General features: G+C 52.4%; 1 protein-coding gene across 2 annotated transcripts in view; it reads right to left on the reverse strand.

Moving 5' to 3' along the window:
• LOC103638008 (26S proteasome regulatory subunit 6A homolog) overlaps positions 1–23,156 on the reverse strand; it is a 108,900-nt gene extending 85,744 nt beyond the window's left edge. The window contains exons 1-4 of one of the 2 annotated variants that reach the window (XM_008661007.3): positions 22,773–23,116; positions 22,541–22,657; positions 21,952–22,059; positions 19,541–20,653 (exon numbers count right to left, since the gene is read on the reverse strand). In XM_008661007.3, coding sequence (XP_008659229.1) covers positions 19,778–20,653; positions 21,952–22,059; positions 22,541–22,657; positions 22,773–23,036 — 1,365 coding nt within the window. In that variant the 5' untranslated portion in view covers positions 23,037–23,116 and the 3' untranslated portion in view covers positions 19,541–19,777. Of the gene's footprint in view, positions 1–19,540; positions 20,654–21,951; positions 22,060–22,540; positions 22,658–22,772 lie in introns of those variants that run through there. The other variant, XM_008661008.4, reaches the window with a different exon arrangement.
• Between the last annotated feature and the right edge of the window lie 937 nt (positions 23,157–24,093).

A 24,093-nucleotide genomic window follows, 5' to 3' on the forward strand; every position in this document is an offset into this window, starting at 1 on the left:
ACATGGTTATATTAATCTACCCTTATTAAACGTAGATTAAAACTACTACCTAGTTTCGACTGAAATACTATTTTAATAGTGAATAATTACTCAAATAGCTACTTAACTGACCTGAGTCATTATAAGCGAACCGCTTAACCTCGCGCGCGGACAACGCGGGACACGCGCGAACGGCGCGCGGCAAGGCACGCGACACACGCGAACGGTGCGCGACAACACGTGAAACATCACGCGACAACATGTGAAAACAGCGCGACGGTAAGCTAGAATCGCTAACCGATCCCACATCCCTCTTAAGAAAGTGTTAATTACAACATTTGCATCGACATAATCACATTAACGGGTATTTATACATGAACAGGTTAGAGCTATACCTAAATTGGAATGTTATTTTATTAGTCATTGGACAAACAAATAATCCATTAACTAGCTAAATCCTGTGATGCGACAAAATACTATTATTAACGTGTACTCGACATGACCACGAGGTTACCACAATTAGAACATGATCAAATGTATCTGCTATGCATACACAATGAATACATACTCGCTCACGATTCAGTACGATGGGATCTCATGTGGCCACAATCCATCTCATCCACGAACTAGTCCTGCGCGACGTGCAAAGGCGTGAGCAGCTACGCCGGGGCTGCTCGAACCGCGCTGGTCGAGCGAAGATGTCGCGAGCCATGCCGGGGCCGCTCCTGGGCGAGCCGTGGGCACGCGAGCCACACCTCGCACGAGGGGAGCTTGGCCACGCTGCACGCCAGGGGAGGCCACGGCTGGGCCGTGCGGGGCCGTGCCGAGCCGCCGCGCAGGCAGGCCGTGCCGAGCCGCCGCGCAGGCCACGCGGGATGGCTACCGTGCCGCCGCGCCGACTGGCCGCCGGGCTGCGCGTTAGAGGGCCGCGCCCAGGCCGCCCGCGCCAAGGTCGCGCCCGCGCCGAGGCCACGCGCGCAGGGGCCACATTGCCCGCGCCGGAGCCGCCGTGGCCGAGGCCGCCTGCCCGGCCGAGATCGACGCGCGCCCATGCCGCCGGGGCTGGCTGGGGGCCGCGCCCGCGAGCCGTGCGGCCGCCGGGCTGCGCCCGCCACCGGGGCCGATGCCCGTCGCGCGCGCCCGTTCGCCGCGGGGCCGAGACCGCCGCGCGCCTGCTCGCCGAGCCGGGGACGCGTGCTCGCGCCAGGGGGTCGTGCCCAGGCCGCCCGCGCCGGGCCGCCGGGGCCGCCGTGCCGGCGAGGCCGAGCCCTTGCCGCGGCTGCGGCTGCGCCCTGGCCACTGCGCGCTGGCGAGCCGCGCCGGGCCGTAGCGACGCCGCTGCAGGGGGGGCGGGGAGAGGGAGGGGCGGGGGAAGGGGAGGGCGAGGGCGAGCAGTGTCGAGGGAGAGAGGGACGTGCGCGGGATCGGGGAGGGAGAGAAGGAGGTAGGGGAAAGGGGGTGGGGCTGACGAGCGGGCCTCACCAGGGGGGTGGCGGCAGCGGCGGCTGGGGGAGGTGCGCGGCCTAGGGTTAAGGGGGTGGGGCTGCTGCACGCGAGATGGGCCAGGTGGGCCGCGCGGGGGAGGGGGCGGCTGGGCCGCCGAGCCAGCCGGCCCAAGGGGAAAGGAGGGGGGCTGCTGGGCCTGCCAAAGAGCCGGCCCAAGAGAGAAGGGGGGCTCCTTTCTATTTTCCATTTTCTTTATCTTTTGTTCTTTCCTATTTTCTTCACGATGTTAAATTGAATTCCTCATTAAACCCATGCTCCACAAAATCACTCATCAAACAAAGTGAAAGTATACGCCAGCATGATGCGACAATCAAAGCGCTCATAGGGTTTTAATTTACTAGGCTTACACGTAGATATAATACAAAATAATTCCCCACTATTTAGGGAAAAGAAAAGAAAGATCAAGGAAAAGAGAGGGTAACACCTGAATTTGGTGGATATTGGAAAAGAAATTTTATATCCCCAAATTCAGGGTGTTACACCTCGAAGGAGTGGTTTGACTCCTCTGAGGTCTTAATGCCTTTCGTGATGCCTCGGCCGGCCTGGTTGTTCCCTCATGCGGCCTGGCCATAGCCCGGGTGCATGGTCAGGTTCTGAGTTTTTAGGCTGGTTTGTTGACGCTGTCAACGGTTTGGCCGTAGCCGGGTTTGCGAGAGCAGCCCCCGAGCCTCTGCACAGAGCGAGAGGACGATCAAGGACTGTCTCGACTTTTATTATACGCCCCTTCATCGCCTTTTCGCAAGGAGGAAGGGGGAGAAAGCGCCATGTTGCCCTCCGAGAGCGCCGAACATGGTGTCTCCAGTGAGTTGCTAACGGGTGATCCGAGTGGACGCTCGTGCCCCGTTCGATAAGGGTTGGCTAGTGGCCCAGAGGCGCGCTCCAAAAGTACCTGCAGGTGATTTGCCGGACCCGAACCCGTTCGATAGGGTCCGAGGGCTCGATGCCTCCCTCTGATGGGATTCCGTTACAAAATCGCTCCTGTTGGTCTTGGAAATGTCCTAGGGTACCTCGGGAGCGTAGCCCGAGCCTCAGCCATGTAACGGACATACCCAGAGTCATCCCTCGCTCTGCGTGCTCTTGGGCAGCTGTCGAACCCTTCCGAGGGGCCAGCCTTTGAACCCCTGATCAGTAGTGGGCGCGGAGCCCGAGTGCTCTGGGCGGCTGTCGAACCCTTCCGAGGGGCCAGCCTTCGAACCCCTGATCAGTAATGGGCTTGAAGCCCGAGTGCTCTAGGGCGGCTGTCGAACCCTTCTGAGGGCCAGCCTTCGAACCCCTGATCAGTAGGAGGGCTCGGGGCCCGCTTCCTTCGTGGAGAAGGATCCTTTTCGAAATATCCCCTTTCCCGGTCCCTGTAGCAAGAGAGAGAAAGGGGAAGAGGAAAAGGATATGAATTTAAATGGTGTGACGCACCTTTTTTGACGCGATTGTTATGGCGGAGGTGAAACGACGCCTGCTTCGCCTGCCAAAGGTGTTGCTTGCCCTGCCGAGGAGTTAATGCGACGGGACGGGCGATTCGCGGGGTGGCCGCGTGCACGAGTCGTTCGAGGAACAGAACACGGGCACGTCGTCTTCACGCCGTGAGAGAGGGCTCCCCTTGCTGCTTCAGGAGGGGATGCGAGCCTACAGACGATTTGACCGCTGCTTCCGCTCGTCTGCTGCCGCCATTACTGTCGGTCCACTTTTGGCCATATCAACCGTCGCGCCTCCTCCCACAGCTGACTGACCCGTGATCGTTGCACTCAATTGGCACCGTTGGGTCGCGCGCAGGGCTGCCTCGAGTCGCGACACCGATTCTGCAGTCGAGAAGGCGCGGCATTGGCGCAAGTGGCGGTGCGGTTCCTTGCACGTAGTAACCGGCGCGCCGATTACATGACGTGTGGGCCTGGGCCTCCATGCCGGATGCGACGAAGCCGAAGAGGTGCGCCACTGCGGTGCGGTTGCATGCCACCTGCATGGCGGTCCGCCCTTTCGACCGCTGGTTTCGGCGAGGATGGAGGAGTGCTTGTAACCACGGGGCGGTTACATGCTCCGTGCGCGGCGGTTTGGCTTCTTCCGTTTCGGGTCAGTTTGCATGACGTGTGGGACCTAGCCCCGTGTCGTTGGGGGGGACCCCGGAGCACGTTGGTGAAGACTTTGCCCGTTATGCTTGAGGATGCGAGTGGGGAGAGCCGCCTTTAAAAAGGGATCGATCCTTCGGGCGGTAACCATGCCTTCGCACTCCCCTCATGCATCGCGCCCTTCCACCTTCCGAGCCCCCGGATGGGGAGCGCCCGCGTTGCCTTCGTCTTGCTGCTGTTGGAGGACCGGACCTCTCGGGGGTTGGTGCCCTTCAGCCATTGCTCGGCTTCAAGGATTTTCATCATGCAGCTCGGCTGCATTCCCCCACCAATGATCATCCAGGATGATGACCACCAGTTTGGTGGTTGGGAGAAGCAAGCCGGGCTGCGGCCTCTGCCTCGCCCTCAGCTTCAAGGATCTTCATCATCCTCGCTGTGGAGGAGGGCGGGGCGAGTCGGGGCCTGCCTCCGCGTGGGCCGGCGGCCCGCTTCTTCCTCCGGCATTCGGGGGAGAAAGGCATCCTCCAGCTCTATGGAGGAGGCGTCCTCCAGCCATGCGGGGGAAGGCGAACTGCTGCTGCTTGGACAGGGTGCAGCTGTCCGTCCTCCACCCCGGGCGACGGTCGTGCCGTGCGCGGGCCAGCCACGTCCAGGTCCTCCCTACGCCGTCGGCTGCACAACACGTCATACTCCACGAGGGCGGTACTCATGTTCTGGGACGGTCCCGTTCTTGTTCTTGTGGCGAGAACGGGAGTGAGGACCTGCCGGTGCGCTTTGGGGCGGCCGCCGCTCGCTGGTGCGGTGTTGGTGGGCAGGTGGCCGCTGTCGTCGGTGCCGAGGTGGTGGTCGCCAGAGGAGGTTTCTCCGCCGACGAGATCGTCGGCGCCACCCGTGGTCAGACCCCCGGCTCTTTGGCTTTGATGGCTTGTCCTCGCCCCTCGTGTGGGGACGTGGGCGAGGGCCTTTCCACAGTAGCGTCTGCCCTGAGGTTATCGCTGCTGCTGTTTAGCCGCCCGAAGCGGAGGTCGTTGTCGCTGCTGGTGCAGTGGTTGCCGGCGAGCCACCTGGAGTTTGTTGTCCCGCAGGCCCTCTGGTGTGGAGGTTGTTCATACCCGCGGGAGTGGAACCGGAGTTTCGTTTGTAATGGCACCCTGAGTATGGGTGTTTGTTCATTGTGGCTGTCGAGGCCTGAATATCTGGGTATTTGGGCGTGAAGCCGTGTTTCTTCCTTATTTCGAGCACTAGGACTCGCCTGTCGGCTAGCTGAACCGCTTAACCGAGTGTGAGTTGCCTTGCGCGGAAGGTGACGAGTGAGGTATCCATATCCCGAAGGCGTAGGAGTCCCTCGGCTCGGTCGGCCTTGCCACTCAAGGCCTCTCTTGCTCAATTTTAGAACCTTCGGCCACTCTACGATGAGCTGGAGCCGGAGGCAGCGGTGTCAGCGTGGACAGAGGCGGAGTCGGCTCGAAAAGAGGCTTTGTCGGCCTGGGAGCAGGTAGCTTCCTAGGCCGAGGAGGTGCAGCAGCGGCGGCTAGAGCTTGGCCACGTCATCCGCGAGCGGGACCAACCTCGGAGTCATGCTGCCGAGGCCGTGAGCCGGGCTGAGGTCCTCGGGGGACAGCTGGCTGAGGCTACGGAGTGGCCAACTGAGGTGTCTGCTCGGGCCGGGGCCCTAGCGGAGACCCGGGCTGCGATGGCCCGAGCGCGGTGCTGGTGTCCTCCTTCGAGGTGGAGATCCTTCCGCCCGTGTCGCCTTCCGAGGCTAGGCCAGATTTCGCCGAAGGTGGAAACAACGCCGAGGGTGCTGCTGCTCCCTCTGTCGATGTCTGAACCTGCAGGAATAGTCCAGCTGTCTGTAGTATGCGTATGTTTTTTTGCGGCCGCCGAGCCCTAAACATCTTATTGTCGTATTATAAAGCTACGTTTCCTTTCCTCTTGTTTTGAGTATCAGGACTTGTTCGTCGGTAGCAGAATCGCTTATCCGAGCGAGAGTTACTTTTCGCGAAAGGTGATGAGTGAGGTATCCGTATCCCGGAGGCGTAGGAGTCCCTCGGCTCGGTCGGCCTTGCCGCTTACGTGCACTCTTACTCGTTCACAGGATTCTGTTATCGATATAGTCGAGAAGGCACAAAAATCATTCTGGTAGAAAAGACTTTTTCCGAGGAAAAATTTAACGCAGAGGGGGTTCCCCCCTTCTAGCCCCCGAGGGAGGGTCGAGCTTTGCCGAGGCAAGGCTGACCCTTCCTTGACGGTTAGACTTTATTTGTGTATGTAAAGAGAACGAGGTATATGAACGACTTGAAACATCTTAAGGGTAGAAGCGACGTAGCTGTTTGATGTTCCAAGCATTGCTGTAGACCTCGCCTTGATTGTTGGCCAGCTTGTATGTTTCGGGCTTCAAAATCTTGGCGATGATGAACGGCCCTTCCCAGGGAGGAGTAAGCTTGTGGCGCCCTCGGGCGTCCTGCCGCAGCCGAAGTACCAAGTCTCCCACCTGGAAGCCTCGGGGCCGAACCCCTCGGGCGTGGTAGCGTCGCAGAGACTGCTGATACCGCGCCGAGTGTAGTAAGGCCACATCCCGAGCCTCTTCGAGCTGGTCCAGTGAGTCTTCTCAGCTGGCCTGGTTGCTTTGGTCGTCGTACGCCTTTGTCCTTGGGGAACCGTATTCTAAGTCTGTGGGTAAGATAGCCTCGGCCCCATAGACTAGAAAGAACAGCGAGAAACCCGTGGCTCGGCTTGGCGTCGTCCTCAGACTCCAGACCACCGAGGGTAGCTCTTTCATCCATCGCTTGCCAAACTTGTTGAGGTCGTTGTAGATCCTCGGTTTAAGTCCCTGCAAAATCATACCGTTGGCACGCTCCACCTGCCCATTCGTCATGGGGCGAGCTACGGCGGCCCAGTCCACACGGATGTGGTGGTCCTCGCAGAAGTCCAGGAACTTCTTCCCAGTGAACAACGTGCCATTGTTGGTGATGATGGAGTTTGGGACCCCAAAGCGATGGATGATGTTTCTGAAGAACGCCACCGCCTGCTCGGACCTGATGCTGGTTAGGGGTTGGACCTCGATCCACTTGGAGAATTTGTCGATGGCGACCAGCAGGTGCGAGAAGCCCCCGGGTGCCTTCTGCAAGGGACCAACGAGGTCCAGACCCCACACAGCAAACGACCAGGTGATGGGTATTGTCTGCAGGGCCTGAGCGGGCAGGTGCGTCTGTCTCGCGTAGAATTGACACCCTTGGCAGGAGCGTACAATCCTAGTGGCGTCGGCCACCGCGGTCGGCCAGTAGAAGCCTTGTCAGAAGGCGTTCCCCACGAGGGCTCGAGGTGCTGCATGGTGACCGCAAGCCCCCGAGTGTATTTCTTGCAATAGCTCCTATCCTTTGGTGACGGATATGCATCGTTGGAGAATGCCTGAGGGGCTACGGTGGTAGAGCTCCTTTTCATCACCCAGTAAGACGAACGACTTGGCGCGCCGCGCCAGTCGCCGAGCTTCGGCCTTGTCGAGGGGTAGCTCTCCTCGGAGGAGATATTCCAGGTACGGGGCCTGCCAGTTCGGGTTAGGCGTGACCCCATTCCACTCTCTCTCGACGCGTAGGGCCTCACCCTCGGCGGCCGAGGATACCTTAGGCTGGGCCGAGGCCTCCTCGGGCTCGAGCGTGTCGTCGATCTTGACGTAGGGTTGATGTATGTCTCTGGAGAAGACATCCGGGGGAACCGTTGTCCGCCCCGAGGCTATTTTAGCCAGCTCATCCGCAGTCTCGTTGTACCGTCGAGCGATATGGTTGAGTTCCAGCCCGTAGAACTTGTCTTCCAGGCGCCGAACTTCGTCGCAGTAGGCCTCCATCTTCCGGTCGCGGCAGTGGGAGCTCTTCATGACTTGGTCAATGACAAGCTGCGAGTCGCCACGAGCATCGAGGCGCCGAACCCCTAGCTCGATGGCGATGCGCAACCCGTTAACCAGAGCCTCGTACTCGGCCACGTTGTTTGACGCCGGGAAATGGAGGCGCAGCACGTAGCGGAGATGTTTCCCTAGGGGTGAGATGAAGAGCAGACCAGCATCTGCTCCTGTTTTCATCAGCGACCCATCGAAGTACATGGTCCAAAGTTCCGGTTGGATCGGAGCTGTTGGCAATTGGGTGTCGACCCATTCCGCCAAGAAATCTGCCAAGACTTGGGATTTTATGGCCTTCCGAGGGACGAATGAGAGTGTTTCGCCCATGAGCTCCACTGCCCACTTTGCTATCCTACCAGAGGCCTCTCAGCACTGGATGATCTCCCCCAGGGGGAAGGATGACACCACAGTCACTAGATGAGACTCGAAGTAGTGTCGCAACTTTCGTCGTGTCAGAATTACTGCGTAAAGTAGCTTCCGAATTTGCGGGTAGCGGATCTTGGTCTCGGATAGCACTTCACTGATGAAGTAGACCAGCCTCTGGACGAGTAGTGTATGCCCTTCTTCTCGTCTCTCAACTACGATCACGGCGCTGACCACCTGAGTGGTTGCGGCTACGTAGATCAAGAGGGCTTCTCCTGCAGCGGGGGGCACCAAGATGGGCGCATTTGTAAGGAGTGCCTTTAAGTTTCCGAGGGCTTCCTCGGCCTCGGGGGTCCAAGTGAAGCGCTCGGTCTTCCTTAAGAGGCGGTACAAGGGCAGCCCTCTTTCGCCAAGGCACGAGATGAAGCGGCTCAGAGCCGCAAGGCATCCCATGACCCTCTGTACTCCTTTCAAATCCTTGATCGGCCCCATGTTGGTGATGGCCGCGATTTTCTCCGGGTTGGCCTTGATGCCTCGCTCGGAGACGATGAACCCCAGGAGCATGCCTCGGGGTACTCCGAAGACACACTTCTCGGGATTGAGCTTCACGCCCTTCGCTCTTAGACACTTGAATGTCGTTTCAAGGTCTGAGAGGAGGTCGGAGGCTTTCCTCGTCTTGACAACGATGTCATCGACGTAAGCCTCGACCGTTCGGTCGATGTGCTCTCCGAACACGTGGTTCATGCACCTTTAGTATGTCGCACCTGCATTCCTCAAGCCAAATGGCATAGTAGTATAACAATACATGCCAAAAGGTGTGATGAAAGAAGTCGCGAGCTGGTCGGATTCTTTCATCTTGATTTGGTGATAACCTGAATAGGCGTCGAGGAATGACAGGGTTTCGCACCCAGCAGTGGAGTCCACAATTTGGTCGATGCGAGGCAGAGGGTAGGGAACCTTCAGACATGCTTTGTTTAGACCAGTGTAGTCTACGCACATCCTCCACTTCCCACCTTTCTTCTTTACAAGCACAGGGTTAGCTAGCCATTCGGGATGGAATACCTCTTTGATGAACCCTGCGGCCATCAGCTTGTGGATCTCCTCGCCTATGGCCCTGCGCTTCTCTTCATCAAAGCGGCGTAGGTGCTGCTTCACGGGTCGGGCTCCAGCTCGGATATCCAGCGAGTGCTCGGCGACATCCCTCGGTATGCCCGGCATGTCCGAGGGACTCCACGCAAAAATTTCGGTATTTGCGCGGAGAAAGTCGACGAGCACTGCTTCCTATTTGGGGTAGAGCTCGGAGCCGATCCGAACCTTCTTGTCGGCGTCGTTGCTGGGGTCGAGAGGGACGGACTTAACCGCCTCAGCTGGTTCGAAGTTGCCAGTGTGGCGCTTCGCATCAGGCACCTCCTTGGAGAGGCACTCTAGGTCGGCGATGAGGGCCTCGGACTCGGCGAGGGCCTCAGCATACTCCACGCACTCCACGTCGCATTCGTACACGTGTCGGTACGTGGATCCGACGGTGATGACCCCGTTGGGGCCTGCATCTTGAGCTTGAGGTAGGTGTAGTTGGGGACGGCCATGAACTTGGCGTAGCACGGTCTCCCTAGCACCGCGTGGTAGGTTCCTCGGAACCCGGCCACCTCAAACGTGAGGGTTTCCTTTCAGAAGTTGGAGGGAGTTTCGAAGAAGACGGGCAGATCGAGTTGTCCAAGGGGCAGGACGCGCTTCCCGGGGATGATCCCGTGAAAGGGCGCCGCACCAGCCCGGATCGTGGATAGATCGATCCCCAAGAGCCCGAGGGTCCTGGGGTAGATGATGTTGAGGCTGCTGCCTCCGTCCATGAGGACCTTGGTGAGCCTGGCGTTGCTGATGACGGGGTCGACGACGAGCGGGTACTTTCCTGGGCTCGGCACGCAGTCGGGGTGGTCGCCTTGGTCGAAGGTGATGGGCTTGTCGGACCAGTCTAGGTAGACTGGTGCCGCCACCTTTACTGAGCAGACCTCCCGGCGCTCCTGCTTGCGGTGCCGAGCTGAGGCGTTCGCCACTTGCCCACCGTAGATCATGAAACAACCGTGGACCTTGGGGAACTCCTCTGCCTTGTCGCCCTCCTTCTTGTCGTTGTCTTGGCCTTTGCCATCTCCCGCCGGGGACCCGGCTTTATGGAAGTAGCGCCGAAGCATGACGCATTCCTCAAGGGTGTGCTTGACGAGGCCCTGGTGATAGGGGCACGACTCCTTAAGCATCTTGTCGAACAGGTTGGCCCCTCCAGGAGGCTTCCGAGGGTTCCTGTGCTCGGCGGCAGCGACAAGATCTGCATCGGTGGCGTCGCGCTTCGCTTGCGACTTCTTCTTGGCCTTCTTCTTTGTGCCACGCTGGGCGGATGCCTCGGGGACATCTTCATGCTGGCGTCCCTGAGGCTGCTTGTCCTTCCGGAAGATGGCTTCGACCGCCTCCTGACCAGAGGCGAACTTGGTGGCGATGTCCATCAACTCGCTCGCCTTGGTGGGAGTCTTGCGGCCCAGCTTGCTCACCAGGTCGCGGCAAGTGGTGCCGGCGAGGAATGCCCCGATGACATCCGAGTCGGTGATGTTGGGCAGCTCGGTGCGCTGCTTTGAAAATCGTCGAATGTACTCTCGCAGGGATTCCCCCGGCTGCTGGCGGCAGCTTCGGAGATCCCAAGAGTTCCCAGGGCGCACGTACGTGCCCTGGAAGTTTCCAGCGAAGGCCTTGACCAGATCATCCCAGTTAGAGATCTGCGCAGGAGGCAGATGCTCCAGCCAGGCTCAGGCGGCATCAGAGAGGAACAGGGGGAGGTTGCGGATGATGAGGTTGTCGTCATCCGTTCCACCCAGCTGGCAGGCCAGCCGGTAGTCCGCAAGCCACAACTCCGGTCTTGTTTCCCCCGAGTACTTGGTGATGGTAGTCGGGGCTCGGAACTGGGTCGGGAACGGCGCCTGTCGTATGGCCCGGCTGAAGGCTTGCGGACCCGGTGGTTCGGGCGAGGGGCTCCGATACTCCTCTTCTCGTCGAGGCAGGCTCAACGGTCGCGGTGGTGGCGCTCGTTGCCGAGGCGATCCGGGGCTGCAGGCGTCGCGTCCCGCGTGCGCCTGGTGTAGACCGAGGCTTCCCGCATGAGTCGGGAAATCGCTGCGCGATGCTCCGGGGGGAACCCTTGCCTTCAGGAGGCAGAGCTCTTGGCCCGTTGGACCACGACATCCTCCAGGAGATTCTTGAGTTCTCCCTGGATACGCTGACCCTCGGTGGTGGATGACTTCGGCATTGCTCGGAGTAGTATCGCCGTTGTAGCCAGATTCTGGCCGACCCCGCTAGAGGCAGCCTTGCCCTGGCATCGTCAACGATACGGCGCTGGACGTCCCGGGCCCGATGACACGCTTCTCCGGCGAGTGCTCGGCCTGCCCACTCCTACTCGATGTTTTACCGGAGCTGCACAAGTTGCCCTGCTTCCTCGTCGAGCTTGGCCTGCATCTCGCAGATTTGCTCGAGCTGTGTGTCTTGACCCCCCGCAGGGACTGGGACCACATCTAGCTCCCGCAGGATGTCAACACGAGGCGCAGGCCCAGGGGGATCATCATCCTCCGGCATACCGAGGTGGTTGCCTTCGTCGTGACCCCCTAGATCGACGTGGAAACATTCGCGACTTGGGCCACAACCCTCGTCGTCAAGGATGTGGCCATCATCGGAGCAATCGGAGAGGCAGTAGTCACATGCGGTCATGAAGTCTCGCATGGCACTGGGATTACCGAGCCCGGAGAAATCCCAACCAGAGTCGGGCTCGTCTTCTTCCTCGGAACCCGAGGGCCCATAGGTTGAGACGGCCGTCAGTCGGTCCCAGGTTGACCACATGTGGTACCCCGGAAGGTTAGGGTATGCCTTTACGAAAGCGCTCACCGAAGCGGGGTCGCTTGGTGGATCAAAGCTGAATCTAAAAGGCACAGGGAGGAAAACGGACGGTACCTCTTGATCGATGGACGGTGACGAAGTCGCGTCGGGGACGGACTGCACCGTTATCTCAGGTACGAGGCTAACGCCCAGCAAGCCCTTCGCGAGTGTGCAGGCGTCATCTGCCCGCTTGGGGTTGGCACGTTGCGGGGAAACGACACTCGTCGTTGTCTCAGGCGCGAGGACAACACCCGACACACCCGACAAATCAAATTGGAAATGAGAGGGTCGCGCGGAGGGACGAGCTGACGAACAGGCTCACTCTCTCTCTCTCTCTCTCTCTCGAACGCTTGTAACCCCTACTACGAGCACACACCCCTGGTGCGAGATAACACGAGCCGCGTTTCCCCCTTGTGTTCCACCGGACAGTCCGGTGCTCCCAGACTGAGCAGACTTTGGCTGAACGAATCCATCTCATTTCCAATTTGATTTTTCCTGTTTCCAGCACTTAGACACAATACATTAGTTTCTAAAAAATGTACTAAGTCTGAGAAACATACCTTTATCCTTAATTTGTACTTTGTCCACCATTTTACACTTAGGCACTTGTGTTGGACACTAAATCACCAAAATACTTAGAAATGGCCCAAGGGCACATTTCCCTTTCAATCTCCCCCTTTTTGGTGATTTATGCCAACACAATATAAAGCAAGTAGAACAAATACAAAATCAATTCAAATAAGAACTCAAATTGTTTTGATTCAAATTTGACATATATGGATCACTCTTTGCCACCACTTGGTTTGTTTTTGCAAATCAAACTCAACTTTCTATCTCTAAGTCAAACACACATGTTAAGACATAAAGAGAGTCATTCCAAGAGAAATTGATTCACGATTTCAAAAACTCCCCTTTTCCCATAATCAACACTTCTCCCCATAATCAACACTTCACCCCACAAGAAGCCAACTTTTGACAAGAGAGACAATAAAAGATTTTTGACAAACTAAAAGCTCTATTCTACTATTTTCAAAATCTCTCAAGTGGTAGCTGATCCATTTATCACTTTGGCCTTTATTTTCTCCCCCTTTGGCATCAAGCACCAAAACGGGATTAATCTTGGCCCTAGAACCCCATTGCCTCACCAAAATCTTCAATAAGAATACGAAGGCAATAAGAGTACATGAGATGAACTTGGAATAAGTTACCCTCTCATCGGAGTGCAGTGGAAGTCTTTCATGGTCTAAGTCCACCTTTTCCCTTTAAAACCTCCTTTGAGACTAAAACAAGCAAACTCAAGCACATGGTTAGTCTCAAAGGGTCAAGTTGTAGCACAACTCCCCCTAAATATGTGCATTACTTGCAAAAAGGACTTGTGAGGTCCGGGGAGTGTTTGTACAACTTGAGCACCATAAGTAAGCAACGAAATGCATAAGGAACATGATCAAGGGCATAAACACATGTATGCTATAAATCAATCCAGGTTCCGCGAATCTAAGACATTTAGCTCACTACGCAACCTGCAAAAGGTCTGCTCATCTAGAGGCTTGGTAAAGATATCGGCTAGCTGGTTCTCGGAGCTAACATGGAACACTTCGATATCCCCCTTTTGCTGGTGGTCTCTCAAAAAGTGATGTCGGATGTCAATGTGCTTTGTGCGACTGTGTTCAACAGAATTTTCCGCCATGCGGATAGCACTCTCATTATCACATAGGAGTGGGACTTTGTTCATATTGTAGCCAAAGTCCCTGAGGGTTTGCCTCATCCAAAGTAGTTGCGCGCAACACTGTCCTGCAGCAACATACTCGGCCTCAGCGGTGGATAGGGAAACGGAAGTTTGTTTCTTAGAGTTCCATGACACCAGGGACCTTCCTAAGAATTGGCACGTCCCCGATGTACTCTTTCTATCGACCTTACATCCAGCATAGTCGGAATCTGAATATCCAATTAAGTCAAAGGTAGACCCCTTTGGATACCAGATCCCGAAGCAAGGCGTAGCAACTAAATATCTAAGAATTCGCTTCACCGCCACTAAGTGACACTCCTTAGGATCGGATTAAAATCTAGCACACATGCATACACTAAGCATAATATCCGGTCTACTAGCACATAAATAAAGTAAAGACCCTATCATTGACCGGTATGCCTTTTGATCAACGGACTTACCTCCTTTGTTGAGGTCGGTGTGTCCGTCGGTTCCCATCGGAGTCTTTGCGGGCTTGGCGTCTTTCATCCCAAACCGCTTTAGCAAGTCTTGCGTGTACTTCGTTTGGGAGATGAAGGTGCCGTCCTTGAGTTGCTTCACTTGGAACCCAAGGAAGTAGTTCAACTCGCCCATCATTGACATCTCGAATTTCTGTGTCATCACCCTGCTAAACTCTTCACAAGACTTTTGGTTAGTAGAACCAAATATTATGTCATCGACATAAATTTGGCACACAAACAAATCACCATCACATGTCTTAGTGAAAAGAGTTGGATCGGCTTTCCCAACCTTGAAAGCATTAGCAATTAAGAAATCTCTAAGGCATTCATACCATGCTCTTGGGGCTTGCTTAAGTCCATAGAGCGCCTTAGAGAGCTTACACACGTGGTCGGGGTACCGTTCATCCTCGAAGCCAGGGGGTTGTTCCACGTACACCTCCTCCTTGATTGGCCCGTTGAGGAAAGCGCTCTTCACTTCCATTTAGAACAACCTGAAAGAATGGTGAGCGGCATATGCTAGCAAAATACGAATGGACTCTAGCCTCTCCATAGGAGCAAAAGTCTCCTCAAAGTCCAAACCTGCGACTTGGGCATAACCTTTTGCCACAAGTCGAGCCTTGTTCCTTGTCACCACCCCGTGCTCGTCTTGTTTGTTGCGGAACACCCACTTGGTTCCCACGATATTTTGCTTAGGACGAGGCACCAGCGTCCAAACTTCATTCCTCTTGAAGTTGTTGAGCTCCTCTTGCATGGCCAACACCCAGTCCGGATCTAGCAAGGCCTCTTCTACCCTGAAAGGCTCAATAGAAGAGACAAAGGAGTAATGCTTACAAAAATTAACCAATCGAGATCGAGTAGTTACTCCCTTGCTAATATCACCCAGAATTTGGTCAACGGGATGATCCCTTTGAATCATAGCTCGAACTTGGGTTGGGGGTGCCGGTTGCGCTTCTTCCTCCATTACATGATCATCTTGTGCTCCCCCTTGATCACACGCCTCCTGTTGATGAACCTGTTCATCGTCTTGAGCTGGGGGATGCACCATAGTTGAGGAAGAAGGTTGATCTCGCTCATTTTGTTCATGTGGTCGCACCTCTCCAATCGCCATGGTGCGTATTGCGGCCGTTGGAACGTCTTCTTCATCTACATCATCAAGATCAACAACTTGCTCTCTTGGAGAGCCATTAGTCTCATCAAATACAACGTCGCTAGAGACTTCAACCAAACCCGATGATTTGTTGAAGACTCTATACGCCTTTGTATTTGAGTCATAACCTAACAAAAAACCCTTCTACGGCTTTGGGAGCAAATTTGGAATTCCTACCCTTCTTCACTAGAATGTAGCATTTACTCCCAAAAACACGAAAGTACGATACATTGGGTTTGTTACCGGTCAGCAGCTCATACGACGTCTTCTTGAGGAGGTGATGAAGGTAGACCCTGTTGATGGCGTGGCAAGCCGTGTTCACGGCTTCCGACCAAAAGCACTCGGGGGTCTTGAACTCTCCAAGCATCGTCCTCGCCATATCGATGAGTGTCATGTTCTTCCTCTCTACCACACCATTTTGTTGTGGTGTGTAGGGAGCGGAGAACTCGTGCTTGATCCCTTCCTCCTCAAGGAACTCCTCCACTTGAAGGTTCTTGAACTCGGACCCGTTGTCGCTCCTTATCTTCTTCACCTTGAGCTCAAACTCATTTTGAGCTCTCCTTAGGAAGCGCTTGAGGGTCCCTTGGGTTTCAGACTTATCCTGCAAAAAGAACACCCAAGTGAAGCGGGAAAAATCATCAATAATAACTAGACCATACTTACTTCCTCCTATGCTTAGATAGGCGACGGGTCCGAAGAGGTCCATATGTAGCAGCTCCAGGGGTCTTGATGTGGTCATCACATTCTTGCTGTGATGCGCTCCTCCCACTTGTTTACCTGCTTGACAAGCTGCACAAGGTCTATCTTTCTTTTTCGAAAGTAACATTGGTTAGACCTATCACGTGTTCTCCCTTTAGAAGCTTGTGTAAGTTCTTCATCCCCACATGTGCTAAGCGGCGATGCCACAGCCAGCCCATGCTAGTCTTAGCAATTAAGCATGCATCTAGACTGGCCTCCTCTTTTGCAAAATCAACTAAATAAAGTTTGTCGTCTAATACACCCTTGAAAGCTAGTGAACCATCACTTCTTCTAAAGACAGACACATCTATATTTGTAAATAGACAATTATAACCCATATTACATAATTGACTAACAGATAGCAAATTATATCCAAGACACTCAACTAAAAACACATTAGAGATAGAGTGCTCATTTGAAATTGCAATCTTGCCTAAGCCTTTCACCTTGCCTTGGTTCCCATCACCAAATATGATTGAATCTTGGGAATCCTTATTCTTGACGTAGGAGGTGAACATCTTCTTCTCCCCTGTCATATGGTTTGTGCATCCGCTGTCGATAATCCAGCTGGAACCCCCGGATGCATAAACCTTCTTCTCCCTTGCCATAAGACATGTGTGACGCTCGTTGGGGAAGAGGGATGACTTGTTGAAGGCGGTGGCGGCAAGTCCTTCATTGTCGGAGTCGGATGAGGAGCAATCCGAATCCCACTCCTTTCCAAGATGTGCCTCGCCCTTTGCCTTCTTGTAGTTTTTCTTCTTTTCCCACTTTCCACTCTTCTTTTCCTGGTCACTATCATTATCGGGGCAATTAGCTATAAAATGACCAATCTTACCACATTTGAAGCAGGAGCGCTTCCCCTTCATCTTGTTCTTGTTGGGGTGCTCCTTGCGACCTTTTAGCGCCGTCTTGAATCTCTTGATGATGAGGGCCATCTCTTCATCATTAAGTCCGGCCGCCTCAATTTGTGTCACCTTGCTAGGTAGCGTCTCCTTGCTTCTTGTTGCCTTGACAGCAAGGGGTTGAGGCTCATTGATTGGACCATTCAATGCGTCGTCCACGTATCTTGCTTCCTTGATCATCATTCGCCCGCTTACGAACTTTCCAAGTATCTCCTCGGGCGTCATCTTGGTGTACCTATGATTCTCACGAATATTGTTCACAAGATGAGGATCAAGGACAGTAAAAGACCTTAACATTAGGCGGACGACGTCGTGGTCCGTCCATCGCGTGCTTCCATAGCTTCTTATCTTGTTGACAAGGGTCTTGAGCCGGTTGTACGTTTGGGTTGGCTCTTCTCCCCTTATCATCGCGAATCTCCCGAGTTCGCCCTCCACCAACTCCATCTTGGTGAGCATTGTGACGTCGTTCCCCTCATGAGAGATTTTGAGGGTATCCCAAATTTGCTTGGCGTTATCCAAGCCGCTCACTTTGTGATATTCATCCCTGCACAATGAAGCTAGAAGAACAGTAGTAGCTTGTGCATTCTTATGAATTTGCTCATTAATGAACATGGGACTATCCGTACTATCAAAGTGCATTCCACTCTCTACAATCTCCCATATACTAGGATGGAGAGAGAACAAGTGACTACGCATTTTGTGACTCCAAAAACCGTAGTCCTCTCCATCAAAATGAGGAGGTTTACCAAGTGGAATGGATAATAAATGAGCATTTGTACTTTGAGGAATACGAGAGTAATCAAAAGAAAAGTTCGAATTGACCGTTTTCTTTTTCTCGTAGTCTTCGTCGTCCTTTTGGGAAGAGGAAGATTCGTCACTATCGTAGTAGACGATCTCCTTGATGCGCCTTGTCTTCTTCTTCTTCCCGTCTTTGCGCTTGTGGCCCGAGCCCGAGTCGGTAGGCTTGTCATCCTTCGGCTCGTTGAAGATAGACTCCTTCTCGTTGTTGTTGACCACCATCCCTTTTCCCTTAGGATCCATCTCTTCGGGCGATTAGTCCCTTCTTGAAGAGAACGACTCCGATACCAATTGAGAGCACCTAGAGGGGGGGTGAATAGGTGATCCTGTAAAACTTGAAACTTAACTCACAAAAACTTGATTAGGAGTTAGCACAAATAATGCCAAGTGACTAGAGAGGAGTCTCAACAAAACACAATAACCACAAGAGATCAATCACAGAGATGGCACAGTGGTTTATCCCGTGGTTCGGTTAAGACCAATGCTTGCCTACTCCACGTTGTGGCGTCCCAACGGACGAGGGTTGCAATCAACCCCTCTCAAGCGGTCCAAAGACCCACTTGAATACCACGGTGTTTTGCTTGCTTCACTATATCCCGTTTGCGAGGAATCTCCACACTTTGGAGCCTCTCGCCCTTACACTTAGATGATCACAAAGAAGCACGGAGTAAGGGGGAATAAGCAACACACTCAAGACAAGAAATCACAGCAACACCACGCACACAAGTCGCAACAAGAGCTCACAACACAACTCAATAAGTTCACAACTCAACTAGAGCTCTAATTGCTATCGCAAAGAATCAAAGGCGCGGAATCGATGTCTTAATGCTTAGGAATGCTTAGGAGATGCTTGGTGTAGTCCTACTTGCCTAGGGGTCCCTTTTATAGCCCCAAGGCAGCTAGGAGCCGTTGAGAGCAATCTAGGAAGGCAATTCTTGCCTTCTGTCGCCTGGCGCACCGGACAGTCCGGTGCACACCGGACAGTGTCCGGTGCCCGATTTCTTTCCTTCTACGGCGAAGCCGACCGTTGGCAGCCAGAGAGCCGTTGGCGCACCGGACATGTCCGGTGCACACCGGACAGTCCGGTGCCCCCTTCTAGCCGTTGGCTCAGCCACGTGTCCCGCGTAGATTGCGCGGCCGACCGTTGGCCCGGCCGACCGTTGGCTCACCGGATAGTCCGGTGCACACCGGACAGTCCGGTGAATTATAGTCGTACGTCGCCGGTAAATTCTCGAGAGCGGCCAGTTCGCTCGAGCCACCACCGGACAGTCCGGTGCTCCCAGACTGAGCAGACTTTGGCTGAACGAATCCATCTCATTTCCAATTCGATTTTTCCTGTTTCCAGCACTTAGACACAATACATTAGTTTCTAAAACAATGTACTAAGTCTGAGAAACATACCTTTATCCTTGATTTGTACTTTGTCCACCATTTTACACTTAGGCACTTGTGTTGGACACTAAATCACCAAAATACTTAGAAATGGCCCAAGGGCACATTTCCCTTTCAGTGCTCTCGAACAGTATCACCTTGCTAGCCGAAAAAGGTCAAGCGTTCGAGTGAGCTACAAAAAGGGTAGGTTTCCTTTTCAACTTATACCCTTCTCCACATTTTGGCTAAGATAAAGTGTAGTATATGTATTTTAATATCTGATATGTAGACCATATATCCGCATTAATTTTATTTTTTATGAGAAGGGTCGACTTTAATTTTGATTTTTTGGAGGGTCCAGCATATCCGAACCCTTGTGTGTCGTATAGATTAAATATAATTGGTGTGTCGTTGCAACGCACGGGAATTGTACTCACTTCTTAGACTTTGTTTTTGTGGTTTTCATATTGTATTGTAAATTGATTTTTTGTATTAGTTTAATTCTTCATTGGTTATTGCAAGAGAGTTTATAAGATTGAGATCGATAATATTATATGTTATTTGCTTTATGTAATCATTGTGCACTGATATTTTGTATGTTGTTGCAACGCACGAGCACTTGACTAGTTTGTATATATATTTATGTACGTGCATGTTGGTTTTCAGTGGTCTACTTGGCTGGATGCAAAATATGACCAACAGACATTATCAGTGGTCAGCATTTGTACGAGCTCAAATAAGTTACATGGTTAAGTTACATGGTTACGGTAGCAATCACACTTAAGTTACATGGTGATCTATTCATAATGTTATATGCTAGTATGTTCTTCTTTGCATTTCCCATTACCGGGAAATTGAGAAGGAAAAGTTTGATGTTAATAGCCCTTCATGATACCTCTTTGCAAATAACATGGAATCACAACTGCTTCTTAGCCAACTTTCTGTTATGCTCCAGAGCAGGGTAAACTCTCTGATACTGCAAGATAGCCCAAACAAGGTGCCTAAAGGAGAACTCGGGCCACAAAGGATCTGGATTCTGCAAGTGACTAAACGTTGTCTGCCAAAGGAGGAAATTGCTCAATCGAGTCTCGCCCGAAGTCCGGATGACGATATCAGGATCTGGGCATCCGGCACTATACATGTGGCGATCCAACTCTGCCACTGAAATCTCTGAACGCACACCGTTATTTGCAGCATGACCATTGCAGTCGCCAATATGTTCGCTCTGAAACATTTCCATCCTTTCCGCACAGACTTCACTGACAGCATTGACAATCTCAGAAGTCGAGTTGTATGGCATGCAGATAGAAAAAACCAGCCCTGTGTTCCCAGCTGTGCTCGCCATCAGCTTCTCAGCCGCCAACCGCACCGGCTCATATAACAAGTCCAAGTTACCCCAAAAGTTGATCTTACACTTAATCTTGTTGATTACACTTTGGTTCTCTAAGAGTTCGTTGATTTTTTCCTCCATTAACTGCATCAAGGATTCCACCTCACTTGGGTCCCTTTTAAAATTGTCGATGCTGAATGCGTAGACAGTGATGTACTTCACACCCATTTCATAGCAGTACATCAGACTTGCAATAAGGGTAGAGAAACCCATCCTGTGACCAGCTCCTTCTTGCATGCTTCTGAATTTAGCATATCGACGATTGCCATCCATAATAAATGCAATGTGCTTCGGCATTGGGCCATATGAGAGGCTAGCTATGAGGCACTTGCGTAGGAAATTCTGAAGGCTTGAAAGCACACCAGCTGTAACCATCTCATTAGGATTCTCTGCCTTCGGATCCTACACCAAAAGCAAATAAAGAACTGAGCAGAGTCTTACATGTTATAAGAATTCTTGTCCATGTCAGCATAACAACAAGGTTATAGCTCTTTGAAGATTTTTACAAGCCTAAGAGCATCTCCATTAGTTCCCTAGAAAATGCTCCCTACACTCAGATTTAGCGAGTTGGTAAATATATATTGGGAACATAAAAATAACTCTAGCCTCCAACATTTCCAAATTCTTAGGTTGCTAAATATTTTCAAATTATATTGGCTCAACTTTTTTCTAATTAATACTTGCAGCTTTAAAGTTAGTTTTATTTGTACGGTAAAATTTAATGATCATTATTCTTCTCTTGATTACTATTTTTATCCGCATGAATTACAGTCGGTCATTTTTCTCTATTGCTAAAGAATCACCCTTTTCTTTAATCATGTGTTTTCCTGTTTGCAGCTTTGGTAATTGGTTGCATAGTCCCTCATCATCGGAATGGTGGGATCACTTATCTTTCCCTCACCTAATGTGGTGAGTTTCATATTTGCAGCGGCATATGTTGATTCATTTCTTGATAAAGCATTTAGATATCAGTTATTAGAGCATCTTCAATAGTCCCCTAAAAAGTCACTAAAATTAATTTAGGTTGTTATTAGCAAAAAAATCATGCTCCAACAGTTACTTAAATGAGATTCCCAAATATAAACCAAGGAGGAAATCTCCTCTTTTTAGATTGAACTTGTCTGCCCTCAACAGGGTCCAGGGGATATATTTATTTACACGACCTGGTAACAGACTCCCCTAATTACAGGATCTACTAACAGACTCTTAATACTTATCATAACAACTCGGCTACCTTTTAGCCTTATCTAATGCTTTGGCTCTACAGCCTTATCCCTTCTACTATAGACTTTCCCTGTCATAACATAATCCATACAGTAGAGCCATTACAATATAACATTGTTATTAGGGTCAGACATGACAATGTGTCAATACCTAATAAGTTATGGTTTTAAACAAAAAAAATGACTACCTGGATCAAAAGTAGTACAAACATAACCCAAATGTCTTATATGACTAATTGTCCTGGGTACCCAATACATACCCTTTGCTACCTTTTTCACATGTTAGCAGCAACAAAATTGTTGGTTGTACTTTTGACCTAGAATCTCCTGTACTATATTTTCATGTGATAAATCTTCATGTTGTATGCATATTAGTGGTCAAAGATTTAGAAAGTGGACTGTATACAGTATATGGACACACAAAAAAAGAACAGCAAAAGAGACATGACCCTGATGAGCAGAGAACAGATTGCTCACTTGTCTTGTGGAGGTCTTCAGAACAACACATTTTCCTTTCCTTTGTGAATCTAAATCAATGTTAGCACCATCCTCCTTAGCTTCATCCTCAGGATTCATTTCCAAGATCTAGAACAGTTGAGAAAAGGGCAAGTCATATATGAGTAACTCATAAACAAAATGTTCAAACCATCAAATGTTCAAAAATTATTGTATACGACTCAGAGACTCGAAATTTTGGAAGCTAAGGTAGTTGGTTATAAACCAGTTATCAAGTTCCAAGTTTATGAATCTCTGGATACTTAGCCAGACCACGGTTACTCAATTAAAGAACCAATGGTGTACTAAAGACAAACTACGCTAACTAATTTGAAGTGTCTGCACAAGAGGAAAGTGTGCTCTGTTCCTGATTACGTGCGGCATTGGTGTGTATAACATGAAATTATAAATGAACAAACATAATATAATAGCACAAGCAGTTAAGTATGCTGTCACACCAAATCATGTGATTATAGACCAAATCATTTTCACCTATTCACTTCCCTGGCCTCAAATTAACCCAGGGCAACAATCACACGCAGGGATTTTATCGAATGGAAGGAGACTGAACCTCAACGAAATTGCCAACGAGGTAGGGTAGCTGTTTGTTGAGCTTAATTTTATCCTGGTTTTCCTTGATCTTCTCCTTGAACGACTCCAACTCCAGGTTCGTCCGCTGCAACTCGTCCTGGGTACCGCCGGAAAAAACCAAACAAGTCCAACAGATCAGACGCAAACCCTAACGACGAACAAACGAGGGTTCCAAAACCGCGAGGTTCCGATCTAAGACTGGGCTCGCTCACCTTGAGGACGCGGATCTCGTTGTCGAGGAGGCGGGAGGCCCGGATGTCGTCCTCCGTGGACATGGAGGCGAGCTGGTCGTCCTCCGCATCGTCCACGGCCATCGCCGCCGCCGGGGCGGGGGCGGTAGATGACGACATCGCCGGCGCCGGCGACAAGGGTTCCGGAGTTGGAGCTGTCGACGAGAAGATGCGAGTTGCGGGAACGAGCGAGTTGGGTTTCTGAGTTTTTTTCCCTCTGTCGCGAGCCGTCGAGATTATTGACATTATGAAACACGGCACAACTTTCGACAAAATAGAGGCGTAGACGAGGGCTTCGACATTTTGGAGGCGCAGTCGACGGACAAACGCTAATATGGAATTGATCTAGTCATTAGCTACCATGAATAAGGATTTAGTTGCTTTAGCTCACGTCGTTTGCTACACCGCGGACGGCGCCGGCTGAGCTCTGCCTCCTTATCGGCGACGTTGTTCCCGCTCAAGTGGCAGCTCATCAGGGACCGACTCAACCGGCTCCACGCGGGCCTCGCGCACATCACCGTCTCCACGGGCGACGAGAACAGGTACGATGCGTTCGAGAACCTCCTGCGGGACGTCGCGGCGGCCGCCCGGGAGGTGCGGGAGCTGGTGCCGCGGAGCCAGGGCGGCACTACGGCGGCGGCAAGCTGCGGCTGCGGAGTGACCACCACGTACCGCTCGCGGCTCGCGGGAAGGAGCTACTCATCGACGTCACCTGGGTCACCATCGACGGCCTCAGGGTCGTGCAGCTCCGCCGGCTCCGTTGGAACTTTCGCGGCTGCCACACCATCTTCCTCGACGGCGGCGCCCCCGTCGACATGACGTGGGACCTGCACGGTTGGCTCTTCCACGCCCACGCGCCCGCCGTCGAGTTGCCGCACTCGTCTTCCTCCTGCGTCGTGTTCACGTTCCAGGCGCGCGGCGCGTCAGAGGCAAAGTTGTGGACAGTCGACGGTTGCTTACGCGACGGAGATGAGCCGGACAAGCTGCCGGTGACGCCGACCGGTCGGCGGCAGAAGGCGGCAGCCGGTGGGGCGTCGGGGCAGGGGTTCTGCCTGCTGATCCAAGGCTTCAGGGGCTTTTCCAAGAACATTTAACCTGTACATACCATTAGAGACTTTCTATCGTCATTTTTCACTTCTTGCTTGGGGTTTGTCTTGGATTGATTAGGATTGACATTCAGCTGCTTGACTCTTGTCCATTAATCTGATGCATGACAAGGGGTGGTGTGATTGTGAATGGTAGGGATAGTGTCAGAGAGAGGTTGACACACAGAAAGAGATGTTTTTGTTTCAGTTTGCCACAT

Source organism: Zea mays, chromosome 9 (assembly GCF_902167145.1).
Source record: "Zea mays cultivar B73 chromosome 9, Zm-B73-REFERENCE-NAM-5.0, whole genome shotgun sequence".
Lineage (NCBI taxonomy): Eukaryota > Viridiplantae > Streptophyta > Magnoliopsida > Poales > Poaceae > Zea > Zea mays.